The following is a 12,478-nucleotide window of genomic DNA, read 5'->3' on the forward strand; positions in this document are numbered from 1 at the left end:
TCCTTTGGGATTATTTGCATAGGTCTAGCAGTAAAGTATACACAGTTGGGATACATAACCAGTAGTATAGAAACATGATTTAGCCTTATGCTTGTTAAAAAAAAACACATTCATAAACATAAAAAAAATTACTTAATGAAATATTAATTATCATTATAAATATAGTTAATGCAAGATATAATACAGAGCAAGATTTAAAGGAATTCAAACATCTATGGTTTATATGCTGAAATCTTTGCCATTAACTCCAATACTATGAATTGTTATTTAAGAAAATCTTTGTTTTATTTTTTTCCTCCCTTGGAAACTTTTGCTTTCTCTAAATTACTATGCTTTTAAATATTGGCCCTTGCAAAGCCTAGGAACTTTTAATGCAATTTAGGCATTAAAAGTCGTCATGGCCTTTTATTCAACTGGCTACATTAATTGAGAATTGTTGCTAGGATGACTTCCTCTCTCAAAAGTTTAACTCTCACTAATTGGTTAGGCTCCCTCCCATAAAAGAGAAATGCCTTGATAATCACATGAGAGGTTCCAAACCACTTTCCCCTATACTTCCTATTACTTGACTGTCTTTCTTTCAGTTCTCAAATAGAAGAGAAAGATGATGTCACTTTCTTTCCTCTTCTGTGTATTGTTCAACGCCATGAATAATTTCCTTCTAATCATAAGGTAGTAATCAAATTCCTTTACTCAATCAGTTATCTTCTCATCTTTTGAGAGGAAAAAACAATACTCAATTAGTACTGAACCACTCTTTGATAAGCTTTGTAGTTTTAACACCAGCCTGGTCAGGTCAGCCTATTTCTTAAGAGCAAGTGCCCCCTCCCACCTCTGATGTTTTTGCCCTGCTCTGAACATTTAAAATATGTTTTAAAACTACAGAAAAGTTTCAAAATAGTGTTCATGAATTTCTTCATTCCAAAAACTAAACTTTAGTAATAGAAATGGAAAAAAGACCACCCAATTTATGGAAATATTTCACCCTTGTTGTAGATACAGTTCCTTGCCAATCAAAAATGAGGCTATTAAAAAAAATGATTGTTGTTTATGTGAATGGGTAAAGTGGGAAAGAGATATATGAGCAATATTAATTTTTTAAAAATAAAATATACTCTAAGATTTGTTTCTGACTTAAAGTACAATTATTTGCAGTTAGCTTTTATTTGCAAGTTGCTTCTTAGACTTATATTTTCAATCCAATCCTGCAAATACTTATTTATTACTTTCTACGTGGTGCAATGGAAAGAGCACTGGGTTTGGAATCAGGAAGACTCATCTTCATGAGTTATAATGGAGCCTCAGATACGTACTGTGGTATCTGTGGGCTGTGGGCAAGTCATAACCCTGCTTGTCTCAGTTCCTCATCTGTAAAATGAGCTGGAAAAGGAAATGGCAAACCACTCCAGTATCTTTGCCAAGAAAATCCCTAAAAGGGGTTATGAAGCGTTAGACACGACTGAAAAATGGCTAAATGACAACAACAGCATGTGCAAGGCACTGTGAATGGCGTTGGGACTAACAAAGCGGGAAATAGTTCTTGCCCTCAAGGAGCTTATAGTCTTCTGAGAGGATGTAACATGCATATACATGATAATTTGAGGAGGAGAAAGAGCTAAATCTGGAGATATCAAAAACAACATTATTTAGGAGATGGCAGTACCTCTCTATGGTTACTCCCACTTAAGTAAACGAAGAAAATCTTCAGAAGAATCCAGTTATAGAATTTTTGCATTTGTCCACTCAAGTGAAATTGTACATAACAGTAACATGTTTTGGTTGGTAGCTAGGTTTGTGCAGTAGAAAGATGTGGAGTCAGAGAACTTCAGACTGAATCTTGGTTTGGCCACTCACTACATTTGTGACATTGGACAATTCCTTTACCATCCACGGGGCTCAGTTTTTTTTTTATCTGTAAAATGAAGAAATTGGACTAGGTAATCTTTAAGATACCTTCCATCTCTAAACCTATGACCCTATGAGTATCAGCATTTCAGGACTTTGATTTTGCCATTTTATTTTATGTAGTGAGTTAACTCATGTCTAGTCTCAAAGTCACATGGGAGGAACAAATGTAACAGTCTGGTTATGAGATACAGATGACACAGACCTCTTTTTTCTTCTTCTCTGGCTTTCTCTTTCTCTCTCTATTTCTCTCCTTTGTCTCTGTCTCTATTTCTTTCTTTGTCTCTCTCTCTCTGCCTCTTTCCTTCTCTGTCTCTGTCTGTCTCTCTCTGCCTCTCTTGTTCTCAATCTTTGGCCTTGAGCTCTCTTATACCACTCTGAGTGCCTTCTTTTCTAGGAAGAGACTACTGGAGTTCAAAACTAGATTAATAATTTAATTATCTCTTTCAGGGTTCCATTACAACAGTTTAAAAGATTTTGAGTTGTTTTGTGTGGATCGTTAGGACCCCACTCTGAACTCTCTGACTGCCTTCCTACGCAATTACCCCTTGCCCCCTAAATGGAGCTTTGCTCAGGGGGCATATTTCACTCCAGGATCCCTACTAAGTTCCTGAAACATACCCTTAAATTGCTCAGGGATCCCAACCTGAATAACATGCCTGCTCACTCACCAATATACACTAACATATCTCACTCACATTTATGCATCTCATTGACTCTTATAGTGGATGATAGACACATTAGTTGCATTTACTTGAGTTAAATCATTATGCCCTCTGCTTCCACACATTCACTCATGCTACATTCTCTCATAAACAGATAGGAGCTAGATTCCACATGATGATGATGATGATGATGGAGATAATAGCTAACATTTATATAGAACTTTAGTTTTGCAAAGTGTTGTAGACATGTTAACTCATTTACTGCCAGGAAAATGTCCTATCATTCACTTAGAGCCTTTCATGTATTTGTGGCTGCTTTGCCCCTTTCTTCTTCCATGTCCAGCTATCTGACTTGTCTGACTCTGGGAATCTCCACAGTCTAATAGCAGGCTTAAGCCAGGACTCGATAGCGATTGCTATAATTGTGCTGCAGCAAAGCTCTGCACTTATCTGTTAAAACAAGAAGCTGTTCCTATTGATAATCTCAAGTTTTTTAAACCTCTCTAGCTAGCAAAACGTGGACTAAATATTGTGATGATCAGCAGGACACTTGAAAAACTCCAGGCAGTTGCAAAAGGGATTGGTAAGTGATTCCTAGTAATGAAAAGAACTGTTTTGAGAATTGTAGAACAAGGCTGCTCATCCTTTCTGCCTTCAGCCTGTTACCTGCTATGGTAGCCTTGATACATTTTTGGTAGAAAAAGGGTCTCTAAAGTGATGCCTCTGAGGTGTGGCATGTCTGTGGGAAGGTAAATCTTATTTTACTCTTTCTCCGTGCCTTTCCTTTCTGTCCTCCCAGCTACCTACCCATAGTCTTGGCTGGTAAACCTGCCTTTATTCTCTGGCTAGACATAAGGAGTGAGTAACAAGTATCGATGATGTCAGGATTTGAGCAATCCTTATGTCTCCCCTACATCACTAAAAGATAAATGAACAAGGAATACCTTTACAATTAAAGCACTAAAACTCTCCATTAAAATTGTCTGCACCGTAGATAACTTCCAGTAGCTAAGATGGTGGAGTAAGCAAGAAATGCCCATAGCCCTCCCATACTCACTTCCAAAAAACCATAAAATAGCATCCCAAAACAAACAAAACAATAGAACCAGCCAAAAGGTGGGGTGAAACAATCTTTTAGCTCAAGAAACTTGGAAGATCAGTAAGACAGGTCTGTCTCCCTCAGGTAAAATGGGAACGTAGTTCAGGATAGGAGGCATCCTAGCAAGTCAGCATGAAGCCCCACCTCAGCAAACTAGCAGGAGATCCTGAGCAGTCAAACAATACCAGGACCCTCCATATGACTCAGTATAGTCAGGTGAATAGGTAGACTCCAGCTCTGAAAGCCCCCAAGTGCTTCAGCATAGCCCTGTGACAAGCAGACAGCCTCCAGCAGCTGGAACTGCCACCTGTTTCAAAATACCCCTGGGCAAATAGGTAGAGCCAACCCTACAGATGCCTAAGCAAACAGGCAGTCCCAGCCCCAGCCCCCACCCCCACTGCAAATGTGCTTCAGCATAGCCCTAGGCAAATAAGCAACTGTTAGCAACCAGACCTCCACTTGCTTCAGCAAAGCCCTGGGCAAACAGGTAGCCACCAGCAGTCAGACCACTGTATGCTCCGATATAGCCCTGGGAAACACAGAAACACCCCACCAGCCTCAGTACACACCAGATACCAGCACTAGGATCCCAGCTTAGCACCAGGTAAGTTGCCAGACCCCTACAGCCTCCAGCAGCACCAGCCACCCCCCATCCTACCACCTCAGGGCAGCACCAGGCACAAGGGTCTCCTGTGGGCCTCAGGGCAACACTAGGTAAGTAGCCAGGGCATGCAGCCCCTGGCATAAGAAGCCTGAGACAGTGTCCCTTCCGCGCGGGAAGCAGAGCTCAAATTTAAAAGAAAGGAAAAAGGCCAAAAGAGATGAGCAAAAAGCAACAAAAAAAGAATCTGACCACAGAAAGTTATTGTGGTGACAGGGAAGACCAAGACATAAACTCAGAAGAGGACAGCAATGTCAAAACACCTATGGGCAAAAACCCAAAGAAAAACAGGAAGTGGTCTCAAGCCCAGAAAGAAGTCATGGAAGAGCTCAAAAAGGAGCTTAAAAATCATTTGAGAAAGGTGGAAGAAAAATCGAGAAAAGAAATGAGTGATGCAAGAGAATTATGAAAAAAGAGTCAAGAGCTTGGAAAAAGAAAATAGCTACTTATAAAGTAGGATTGGCCAAATGGAAATGGAAGTACAAAAGCTAACTGAGGAAAACAACTTCTTAAAAGTTAGAATTTAAAATATAAATTTAAATGACTCCATGAGACATCAAGAATCAATCAAAAAATTCAAAAGAATGAAAAAATAGAAGAAAATGTAAAATATCTCATTGGAAAAAACAATTGACCTGGAAAACAGATCCAGGAGAGACAATGTCAGAATCATTGAACTGCTTGAAAGCCATAATCAAAAGGAGGACCTGGACAGCATCTTTCAAGAAATTATCAAGGAAAACTGCCCTGATGTCCTGAAACCAGAAGGCAAAATAGGCATCAAAAGAAGTCACCCATGACCTCAGAAAAGAGATCCCAAAATAAAAATCCCAAGGAACATTATAGCCCAAATTTCAGAACCATCAGGTCAAGAAAAAAAATATTATAAATGGCCAGAAGGAAACAATTCAAATATCGGGGAGTCACCATCAAGATTACACAGGACTTAGCAGGATCAGAGATCACAGAACATGATATTTCAGAAGGCAAAGGAGCTAGGACTACAACCAAGAATCACTTACCCAGCTAAATTAAGCATAATACATCAAGGGAAAAAATGGTCATTCAATGAAATAGAAGAATTTCAAGCTTTCATAAGGAGACAAGAATTGAATAAAAAATTTGACCTCCAGTATCAAGACCCTAGAGAAGCATAAATAGATAAAAAGGGAAAATAAAACAGAAGGGGTTCAACCTACATTCCTACCTGGTAAGATGATACCTGGAATTCTTAAAAATTGTACCAGTAATAGCACAGCTAGAAGGCATATACATAGACAGAGAATACAGGTATAAGGTGAATTTGAAGGAATAATATAAAAAATAATTAAGGGATGAGAAAGAGGAGTAAAATGGGTGCAGAAGGGAGACATAGAATGGGATAAATTATTTCACATGAAGAGGCTTGAAAAACCTATTAGAGTAGAGAGATAAATAGGAGGGTGGGAGATATGCATCACTTGAACCTTATTGTCATCAGTATTGGCTCAAAGAGGGTATAATATAAACAATAAGTTGAATATTGAAATCTATCTTACCTGATAGGAAAGTAGGAGGGGAAGAGATTAAGTAAAGTGGGGGGAGGGGGGAGAGATGGACAGAAGAGAGGGCAGACTGGAGGAGAGAGTAGACAGAAGCAAAATACTGGTGAAGAGGGAAAGTGTCAAAGGAGAGAGAGGACAAACAGGAAGAAAAATGGGATGGAGGGAAATATATAGTTAGTAATCATAACTGTAAATGTGAATGGGATGAACTTTCCCATAAAACAGAAGCAGATAGCAGAGTGAATCAAAAACCAGAATCCTACAATATGTTGTTTACAAGAAACACACTTGAAGCAGAGAGACAAACACAGAGTAAAGATAAGGGGCTAGAGCAGAATCTATTATGCTTCAGCTGATGCAAAAAAAAAAAAGAAAGCAGGGATAGCAATCTTGATCTCAGACAAAGAGAAAGCACAAAATAGACAAAATTAAAAGAGGTAAGGAAGGAAACTACATGTTGCTAAAAGGTACCATAGACAATGAAGTAATATCATTACTAAACATACATGAACCAAGTCGTATAGCATCCAAATTCTTAAAGAAGAAGTTAAATGAGTTCCAGGTTCATGAGCAAACAATAGATAGAGAGCATTATGAATTGTCGAATAGATAATTTTGATTATATTAAAATAAAAAGCTTTTGCACAAACAAAACCAATGCAACCAAGATTAGAAGAAAAGCAGAAAGCTGGGAAACATTCTTTACAGCAAGTGTCATGGACAAAGGCCTCATTTCTCAAATATAGAGAGTCCAATTTATAAGAAAACAAAGCTATTCCCCAATTGATAAATTGTCAAAGGATATGAATAGGCAGCTTTCAGATGAAGACATAAAAGCTATGTATAGGCATATGAAGAAGTGCTTTAAATCACATTTGATTAGAGAAAAGCACATTAAAACAATTCTGAGGTACCACCTCACACTTATCAAATTGGCTAATATGACAAAAAAGGAAAATGATAAATATTGGAGAGCATATGGGAAATTGGGATACTAATGCATTGTTGGTAGAGTTGTGAACTGATCCAACCATTCTGGAGAGCAATTTGGAACTATGCCCAAAGGGAAACCAAACTGTGCATACCCTTTGATACAGCAATACCATTACTAGGTCTGTATCCCAAAGAGATCATAAAAAGGGAAAATGACCTACATGTGGAAATACATTTATAGAAGCCCTTTTCATGGTGGCAAAATATTGGAAATTGAGGGGATGCCCATCAATTGGGTAATGACTGAACAAGCTATGGTATGTAAATGTAATGGAATACTATTATGTGATAGGATGTGATAAACAGGCAGATTTCAGAAAAAAACCTGGGAAGTCTTGTACAAACTGATGCAAAGTAAAATGAGCAGAACCAGTAAAACATTGTACACAGTATCAGCAACATTGTGTGATAATCAACTATGAATGATTCAGCTCTTAGCAGCACAATAATCTAACACAAGTACAAAGGACTCATGAAGGAAAACTCTATCCATATCCAGATAAAGAACTGATGGACTCTGAATGCAAATCAAAGCATACTTTTTTCACTTACTTTATTCTTTTTCATGTTTTTTTTTCTTTTGATCTGCTTCTTTCAGAATTGTGACTAATATGAAAATATGTTTTATAATGATAGTACATGTGTAGCCTATATCAAACTGCCTACTGTTTTTGGAAGAAGGGAGGGGGGAGGAAAAGAGAAAAATTTGGAACTCAAAATCTTATAAAAAGGAATGCTAAAAATTATCTTGACATGTAATTGGGGGGAAAATAAAATACTATTAAAAATATAATCACAAAAAAAGAGAGAAATTGTCTGCACCAACCTCAGAACAGAGAGACTGAGTGACCTTTAATACCCATTTTTTAATGCATGAATATTGCGTGTGTTCCTGTGCAATCATGAAAATTGTGTACAAACCCATGTTACCCCCCATGATTTTAGGTAATCTATTTGAGAATCAAGAAACAGTGGTTCCAAAATTCTTCCCCAACAGAGCTGGGAATTAAAAACCCCAGGAAAGATTATAAAACTCTGTGAAACTATCTATTCCCTGAATCTTCTCTCTTCCAATCAAGTGAAAATATGAACTCAATTTTGCCCTCCAAGGAGGGTAATATGCTTATATTGAGGCATAGCAATAACAGCACCCCAAAACTGAAACTACTTATATATGGTTTTAATTACAAACTTGCTAGCAACTGATCACCCTGCAACATTGGTTGCAGTCATTCATTGGATCATCAAGTTAAAGTGCTTTGCAGTCTGATGTTCAATGGAGAATATACTTTGATTATAAAGTCCATCTGATCAGTTTAAATAAGTTTAAATTGTCTTCAGACTGAAGTGCCCTTCATACAGTGTAATAATAACTGCTACAAAATCCAAAAGGTGAGATAGCAGTGCCCAAAAGTCAAGTATTAGCTGAAGAAGATCAATAGTTATGGCTTTCTCCACAAGAAACAGTGACGTTTGAGCCTGATGCCCGATAATATTCTTTTCCTGCTGACAGAATTCTGAAGTATAGAGTGCTTAGCATATTCATCTGGCAGATGGTAGGTGCACAATAAATGCTTATTTACTGGTGACTTCAATAACTCTGGAAGAATGAGGCTGACAACTTTGCACAATTCTGCCTCACTTATATCCAGTTCACTTGCAAGTCAAGACATTAGCCCTGATGTCATTGGTCCCCATTGAAAACAAAGGACAAACAACAACATTGACTGATTGACTATCACATTGTTTATCATATTACAAAATATTTGTAATATTTTTGACATTAACAATATGTGTACATGTATATATGGGTATGTATATATGTATACACACATACACACATGCATAATCACATCCCCATGTACTATGCACCATAGGCAGCTGCGACCTTGGCTCTGCCCCCAAGACAACAGAATGTGGATTGAAGGTAGGCAGAATGTGTAAAGTGGTACCATAGTAACTGATCAAAGGAACTTTGTCATGTTCTCCATGACAGATCTTGAGCAAGTCTTGTTATTTGCAGTAATTTATTTTATATACTAATGGAATTTATGTTTTATGTCTTAATAAAGAGAAAATTTATAGATTCCAGTAGTGGAATTCTCCTTCTAAGTGTCTTCTTTGGGAATTATTTGAAAAAAAAATGGAGGCCCCATATTACCAATGGAGAAAATGAGGGTCTTCTTTTGTACACTTTTTATTCTCATCTTTGCAGAGGAGACAACAGGTAGTCATGTAAAGATCATACAAGCAGACTTTACCAAAGATGACATATATGAGAACATCAAAGAGAACCTTCAAGGATTAGAAATTGGAATTTTAGGTAAGTTCATTAGGAATGCAAAATTTGCCTTGATAACAGTGGAAGTTTGACTTAATAATTATCTGACTGATGTTTACAGCTTCATTTACTAAATGAGGTCAGTTCAAAATGAATGCATAGCTATATTTTAAATTATATTCAATTTTTAATTGTTCTCGCAAATGGAAGGGAACAGTAATTTCAACTATCTGAATAATAGTTTATATTTGTATAAGTGCTTTGTTTCACAATGCATTTTACATGTATTATTTTGTTTGATCTTTACAACAGCGCTGTGAGAGGGTAGTGTACATTTTACAGATAAGGAAACAGATTCCTAGTGGTTCACTGAGGCTAGGAAATGGCAGCATTGAAACTCAAACCCTGGTATTCAGCATTTTTCTCCATTACGCCACAGCTTGTGCCAAATATAATTATTTTGGGAATACACTCTATGCTGCTTCTCCTTCCCCACCTGCCCTCATAAGATTTTCCATCCTAATTATATTCTGTTTAAGGTAACCTTCAAATGAATTTTCATTCAGTTATCACATTTCAATTATCAGAGGAAGTTGTTGCTCAATAATTTGGGTTGGCAAACAGAAGCTAGTTTGGGCATAAAAAAGTTGCTGAGAATCTTCTGTAGATTATTACATGTGGGTAATTACATATGGGTAATTGAGGGTTTACTATTTTTAAAAAATGTTATACTATATTATTATTTTTTAAAAGGTATGGGAGGGACAGGACAAGATGTTAACATTTACCCTGATCCATATACTTTGGACTTGGAATCCTACATTTACTCTTTGTGACCATGGGCATGGCACTTAAACTCTGAGTTTCAGTTTCCTCACCTATAAAATTGGCATAATAATACCTATACTACCACACAACAGGGTTGTAAGGAAAGTGTTTTGCAAAACTTAAACTTGCATTTTTAAATAACAAAATTTTAGATATTTTAGATAACAAAAAATGTTATTTTACTACTCAGTGATATAAATCTAAATTGTAGTTGGGAAGAAAATCCCTCTATTCTCTGGTTCTTAATAGTCAAGTATATGTAGATTTTGATTGATCAATTATACTTTTTGGGGCCTAAAAGTCCTAACTTTGAGGAAAATCAGATTATTGTGAATCTGTTTTCTATATCACAGGTACCTTTTGACATGCTTTAAATTCTTCTGTTTTCTCAGTCAACAACGTTGGAATGCTCCATAACTATATTCCATTCCATTTCCTCAGTGCACCAGAGGAAGTACAGGTTAGTAGGTTTGCTTTCTTATTTATATATTGTTCATCTTACCTAGCAACAACTGAACCCTGGGGTCTACCTGCTAGATAATCACAGGGGTCAACAACCTAAGGCCTGAGGGGTGGGGGAGTTGGGTCACATCTGGGTTGGCCATAGTCCAAACTGTAAGCTAAGTGAAGTGTGTCTTTGATGACCTCTCCCTATTTTTGCTGCTCCCTCTTCACGACCTCCCCTCCCCCCGCCCCATGCCCCAGGTTATCCAGGAGTCCAGGATTCCATACTGTGGCACTACAGTCCAGGAGTCCAGGATTTCCTCCTGGAGTCCAGGATTCCATACTGTGGTAGTCTAACAATGCCTTTCCTTCTCAATATAGCACAGTCTTTGGACTCACTCTGCTAACCTCCGCTAGCAGGTTGGGTCTCCAGAGTGAGGCTATTACATGTCTTCCTGTAGGTCTAGTGACTCAAAACAGTTGAGGGTGATTTTCTAGTACTATAGCTCTCAAGCCCCGACTACTGTGTCCCTCCCCCACTTTGATTATCAGCTGATATCAGTCAGTCAGACTTAATTAGATTTTAGTCAGTAAGTCAATACACATTTATGAAGCACCTACAATGTGCCAGGTACATGTCTGGGGATACAAAGAAAGGCAAAAGACCAGTCCCAGCCCTTGAGGAGATCAAGATCTAATGGAAGAGACAACAAGCAAACAACTATATACAAACATGCTCTATACAGGATAAATAGGAAATAATCAGCAGGGGGAAGGTACTAGAATTAAGAGGGATTGGGAAAGGTAGGATTTTAGCTGCTACTTAAAACCAGGATTTACCAGTAAGAACAGCTGATAACCCTCCCCCTCCCCCCCCAAAAAAGCCCCCACACAAACCCAGGGGCACAGATACATAGTGCATATGGAATGCAATGGAATATGGGCTTAAGCATAGAACATACTTAGCAAAAGAGATAACTCATAACTCCTAGTTGCTGGAAATCCTTTTCTCCTTTTGTGAAGTTCCGCATAGGTATGGTGTTTCTTTATGTTGGGATTCTTATAGTGTCTTCAAGCTGCCATTTCTTCAGTATATCTAGCTTATCCTTAGCTCCCAATGCAGACACTGTGGCCAGTCATTGCTGTCCCAGGGACACTGCTAGGATGTGGATGAGAAATCACAGTCCTCTGAGCCACCAAAGTTCATAAGGCAATAACTTTTGGTCAAGGGGCTGTTCTCTGGTCCCTCTGCCTCCCAAGTGATTCTCTTTCAAGGGCTTGGCTGAAATTGCTCTCTCTTGGCTTGTCACTAGAATCCTAACTTGTATGCTAGTTTATATAAAACCCACAGGGTACAACTGGTTTGATTCGATGGATTGGTGCTATGCAAAACTTAGTTATGTAAATATTGTAGTTATTTTATTACTTAGTGATATAATTCTAAATTGTACTTGGGAAGAAAATCCTCCTTTTCTCTGGTCCTTAATAATAAAATATGTGTAGATTTTGATTGATCGAATATACTTTGTGACATTAAAAGTCCTAACCTTCAGGAAAATCAGATTGAAAAAAACCAATCATTGGTTTGATTGATTAATTGAATCAACCCCCAACTTTACACTAGTATGGGAACCTATATTATTAGCCTTTTCCTTTCCTTTCCTTTCCTTTCCACAAATAAAAAACTTCAAGGCTCAGCTATCAACTATCTGAAGTGAGAATCTGGTAATCTGATGAAGGAATCCATAGCAATGGATACTAATATATAAAAGAAAGCAGGCTAACTGCTTGGCTTCCTCTCTTTTCCCAGATAAGACATAGATTTATAATGTAGAATGGCATCCTGGCCAATGAAACTTCACAAATCATGTCACTAATACAATACAATCATATCCTGCCACAGTATCCATTTCCTATTTATAATATTTTTCCCCATATGGAACTCACTGCCTGATAATATTATTTAATGTACTATTGTATTCTTATAGAAGTAATTCAAAATTGTAGGTATGGAATTCTGTACAGATAACAGTGACCTTCTGAGGATCCTGTCTTAGC

At 37.6% G+C, this 12,478-nt stretch overlaps 1 protein-coding gene across 3 annotated transcripts in view; it reads left to right on the forward strand.

The window, feature by feature from the left end:
• HSD17B3 (hydroxysteroid 17-beta dehydrogenase 3) overlaps positions 1-12,478 on the forward strand; it is a 62,921-nt gene that overhangs the window by 22,637 nt on the left and 27,806 nt on the right. For 2 of the 3 annotated variants that reach the window (XM_027874995.1, XM_027874997.1), the window contains exons 3-5: positions 3,078-3,153; positions 9,083-9,190; positions 10,369-10,436. In XM_027874995.1, the coding sequence (XP_027730796.1) occupies positions 3,078-3,153; positions 9,083-9,190; positions 10,369-10,436 (252 nt within the window). The remainder of the gene's footprint in view (positions 1-3,077; positions 3,154-9,082; positions 9,191-10,368; positions 10,437-12,478) is intronic. The other variant, XM_027874996.1, reaches the window with a different exon arrangement.

The sequence above is a fragment of the Vombatus ursinus genome, unplaced genomic scaffold, assembly GCF_900497805.2.
Source record: "Vombatus ursinus unplaced genomic scaffold, bare-nosed wombat genome assembly UNPS02014807.1, whole genome shotgun sequence".
NCBI lineage: Eukaryota > Metazoa > Chordata > Mammalia > Diprotodontia > Vombatidae > Vombatus > Vombatus ursinus.